This window comes from Penaeus japonicus, unplaced genomic scaffold (assembly GCF_977035675.1).
Source record: "Penaeus japonicus unplaced genomic scaffold, GWHDUDI00000001_assembly GWHDUDI00000011, whole genome shotgun sequence".
Taxonomy (NCBI): Eukaryota; Metazoa; Arthropoda; class Malacostraca; order Decapoda; family Penaeidae; genus Penaeus; species Penaeus japonicus.
Window position 1 is genome coordinate 44318565 of NW_028234413.1, and position 5000 is coordinate 44323564.

Genomic DNA, 5000 nt, shown 5'->3' on the forward strand with positions numbered 1-5000 from the left:
TAATATTAACAATAATAATAATTGTAAGATTTAGAATAATACTTCTGATGACAATGGTAGTAACAATAATAAGCATGATAATAATAATATGAATTCTTGTAATAATGAAAATAATAATAATGATAACTGTGATGAAAAAGATAAGGACAAAAAATATTATTATGAAAAAGAAATGAAAAAAAATAAATACTGATGCCAGTAATAATGTGAATGATAACGATAATATTAATGGCAAAACAATGATAATCATAGTGATAATGATAATGGCAACAATTATGAAAATATTATTGATAACTACCATTACCATTTCTTTATACTTTCTATTTGAATTATTACTATCAATAATGTTATCATTACGATCATAATGGTCATTACTAATGTCATTGCTATCATAATAAAAGTAGTGATGATGATTACTTTAATAAGCATGATGATGAAGATTATATGGATAAGATAATGACAATATTAATAACCATGATGATGATGATGATAATGATACTAATAATGATGATGGTAATAAGGATAACGGTAATGATGACAACGACAACAATAACAAGAATGCTAATTATAATGATAATAATGCTAATTATAAATGATGATAATGATAATACTGATAATGACAATAACAACAATGATAATAATGACAATGAATATCATAAAAATTTTGACAATGATAATGATAATTACAATAGTGATGATAGTAATAATAATAATTATAATAATAATATAATAGTAATAATGATAAGTAATGGCGATAATGATAACTAAAATGGCACGGGTGATAATGATAACGATAAATCACAACAATAATGATAATGATATTGATAATGATGATAACGAAAGTAGCTATCCCTATTGTCATAGGTATTATCATTATTTTTAGTAGTATTAGTATGATTATCATTATCATAATTTTTTTCATTACTATTTTTGCTATTATCATTCTCATCATTATCATCATTGCTACTGCCATTCGCATTATAATCATTATCAATAATATTTTCATTATCATTATTACTATAGTTATCATTATCATTATTATCGTAATGATGAGGATAGTAATCAAATATAGTCATGATCATGAAAAAAAAAATGACGCTCGTAATGATTAATGATAGTAGTGATAATATGCACGACAATCATGATAGTAATGGCAATGATACCAATAACTATAATGATTATTAATGATAGTAATGACAATGATAACAATAACGATGATTGTGATTAATGATAGTAGTGATAATGGTACCAGCGCCCTCCTGACATACGCGAGGAAATAAAAGCTCGAGGAAAATTTCACATTTCCAGAATGGGTCTTTTGTTTCGTTTCGTTACGTTAATTACCCAGGGCGGAAAGGAGGAGGCAGACGACGAAAGGGAAAATCCATAACTTTAGAATTACGACTTTTCTTGCCTTTCCCTGATTTTCTTTTTTGTCCTTTTTCAATATCGGCATTATGACTTTTTTTTTTGTGGGGGGGGCATTATGATTGTTTGTCATTGTTGTTGTTATTGTTGTAATTATCATCATTAATATCATCATTGTTACTATCATTATATTTTTTGTTGGCTTTATTGCCATCACAATAACTATCAATATTATAATCCTTTTCATTATCATCATCCGCATTATTATGATCCTTACCACAATTATCATAATTATGATTAGTATTACTCGTATCATTATGGATATCATCATTATCTTTATCATATGACTATAATCATTATTACTATTAACATTATTGTTATCATTATCATCCTTACAAATATTGCAGTTACTGTCATTATAATGGCCATGAATAAATTAATTACTGACAATAACAAGAAAAATACAAAAAACTACACCGCCTGACCTAATTTTCCCAAGACAAAGAACAAGATACAATTAGGCGAAATAGGAGAGAAAGACGAGAGGCCAGAAGGGAAAAGGAATGTGGGTAAATAACTCCCGCTCCTCCCACCCTGATAATTACGACCGGTTAGATAGCGAAACAGCCGCTGGTCGGGGAGCAATTATAACAATATAATTAAACTTCTACCTTAATTACTAATTCGAACGAGTTATTTACTTTAATTTGCACGTAACTTGTCGGCTATAACAATTGCGAGCAACGGCTTCCGGCGAGTTGTTGGGGGTAGCAGCTGTGCCTCGGGAAGCACTAAGGAATGGGAGCAAGAAATGGCTGCGCCCTTTCCTTACGAGGCTGGACTGGTAGGAATCGCTGCTGGTGGTTTCTGTGCGTTATTTGCCATTTCGTATCGAGTGACCGTTAGCGTTGCTGCTGCCATTGTTATCATTGCTATTATTGTAATGCCGATTGTTGTAGCCATTCAGACTTTTTTTTATCTATTGCCTTTTCTTCTTTCGATTATGGGATGTTATATCTTCATATTTCATCCGTTTTATCTTTTATTATGAGGGTGTATTTACTATCAATAAGAGTGCGATATTCATGACCTTGATCACATTTTTTAAATAGAATATCAACTTGTCTTCTTGAAATTATAATATTGATGTTGTTACTGGCAAGAGCAGCAGCATTAGTATTAGTATTAACGATAGTAATATCATTATTGCCATGGCCGCCATTACCCTTATTATCATCACATCGCCAATCAGCTATTAACAGCCACGCTAAGGTCATAAAATAATCACGTCACTTTGTAACAAAACCCATCAACCTGATTAGTCTGAAATGATTGGATAAGCGCCTTTGGTCACATTTAAAACAACACAACCTACGCATGAAAGTGCCATCGCTTCATTGCTAATTCCACTTCCCTCCCCCCTTTTCTTTCTCTCGCTCCCTCCACCCCCGAACTCTTCCTCGTCTTCCTCCCGCCCCCTCTTCCTCATAATCCCACTCCCTTCCTGCCTGTGACTTCTCCTGCTACCTCCCCCCCCCTCTGTCATACCTCTCCCCTTTTCCTTCCCCACTCCCCCTTCCCTCTTTCCTCATCGCTCCCCTCCCTGTCATCCTCTATCCTTAGCAATGCCCCTTCTCCTCCCCTTCTTCGCCCATCCCCTCCTTCCTCTCCTCCCTCTCCTCCCCTTCCTCTCCCACCTCCCCCTAGGCTCGCAATGCAGGATTTCATGTACAAATGCTGCGTCAGTCGCGATATTTATTTCAGCTGTGCAATGAGAAAGCAATAGCTGTCACCGGCGTCCAATGGTGTAGTTATGTGCCTGTGCAACGGAGGACCTTCATGCGACGCTCGTGATGTGATTCAGCGATGAGCTTTTTCTTTCCCTCTGTCTTTCGTTCTTTTTCTTTCTTTCTTTCAAACTCTTTACTCGTTTATTTATTTCTACATTTGTTTCCTCTTTGTTTCGCACTGTTTAGTTGTCATTATTGCAGTCATCAGATTTTTCAATGAGAGTTTTGGGTTTATCTTTCCCTATCATATAGAGATGTTAACTTTTATGATGATAACTGATTCTGATTGTGTTCTTAAGATCCATAATTGATAATGATATTCATAATATGTGTAATGATAATGTAAAAAAAATACAATAATGATGATGAAAATAATGATACTAATAATGGCAGTAATAATGATAATGATACTAATAATAACGATAATGATATATATAAAGAGAAAATTATAAAGATGTGAATAATTATGATAATAATGATAATGATAATGATAGAATAATAAATATCATCATTATTGTAAGTGTCATCACTAAAGCAATGACAAAAATAATAATGATAATAATCATGATATCAGTAAATAGTACATACAATGATAATGATGATAATGATAAAAATGGCAATAAAAAAATAAAATGTTGACATCAATAATAATGATTATTACAATGAAAATGATAAAATTATTAATGATGGAAATTATAAAAGTTATATCAGTAACATCAATTATGATAATAGCAATGATAATAATGATGAAAACAATAATAACAATGAAATTGATGATAATGATATAAAGATAAGAAGAATAAGAAAAATATTCACAAAAATAATGGTAATGATAATGATAATAATGATCATCATCATTATGATAATAAGAATGATGTTAAAAGAAACATCGACAGCAGTGATAATGATGGTAATGATAATAACAATGACACAAGGAAAATAAAAAAGAGGAAGATGATGATAATAGTGAGAATAATGGAGATGATGCTAATGATAATGAGGAGTATGATAACGATAGAATTAAGGACATCATGATAATAACGATAGAAATATGAATATCTTGATAATAACGATAAGAATAATAGTAATAATAATGATGATGATAATGATAATTATGATGATAATAATAATAATCATCATTCTTATTATTATCATTATAATTATAATAACTATAATCTTACATCATGTCTTTTTTATTCCTTGTGTGTTCATTTATTTTATCTTATCCAATGCACTTCCCTTATCTTAAACCCAACATTTCACATCCTCCATCCTCCAACCTGCAGCCGTTAGAACATCTTGCATGACGTGTCTTATCATGAAGTGTCAGTTATCTCATATTAAATATCATGTTTTCTATATTACATATTGCGCGTCGTATATGGACATTGTATTCTATGTCATTTATCCAATATCATGTATCATGTGTTCTGTGTCCTTCACGCAGACAAGCCGTACTGCCGGCGCCAGAGCAAGACCATCTACGGCACGGCGCTGCACGAGCCGGCCAGCGTGACGTGCGAAGTCGAAGCCAGTCCGGGCCCCGTGACGTTCCGGTGGACCTTCAACAACACATCGGAACACCTGCCGATCTCCGCCTCGGCTGTCACGTCGCATGTGGGTACCTCGGAACTCTCTTTTTTTCCCGCGATATGCTGCTGCTGCTCTCTCTCTCTCTCTCCCTCTCCCTCTCTCTCCCTCCCTCTCTCTCTCTCTCTCTCTCTCTCTCTCTCTCTCTCTCTCTCTCTCTCTCTCTCTCTCTCTCTCTCTCTCTCTCTCTCTCTCTCTCTCTCTCTCTCCTCTCTCCTCTCCTCTCCTCTCTCTCTCTCTCTCTCTCTCTCT

General features: G+C 33.6%; 1 protein-coding gene across 1 annotated transcript in view; it reads left to right on the forward strand.

Annotated features, from left to right (window-relative positions):
- LOC122254231 (uncharacterized) overlaps positions 1-5000 on the forward strand; it is a 116095-nt gene that overhangs the window by 84474 nt on the left and 26621 nt on the right. Inside the window, exons 9-10 of the mRNA XM_086541474.1 lie at positions 2110-2237; positions 4606-4775. Coding sequence (XP_086397600.1) covers positions 2110-2237; positions 4606-4775 — 298 coding nt within the window. The remainder of the gene's footprint in view (positions 1-2109; positions 2238-4605; positions 4776-5000) is intronic.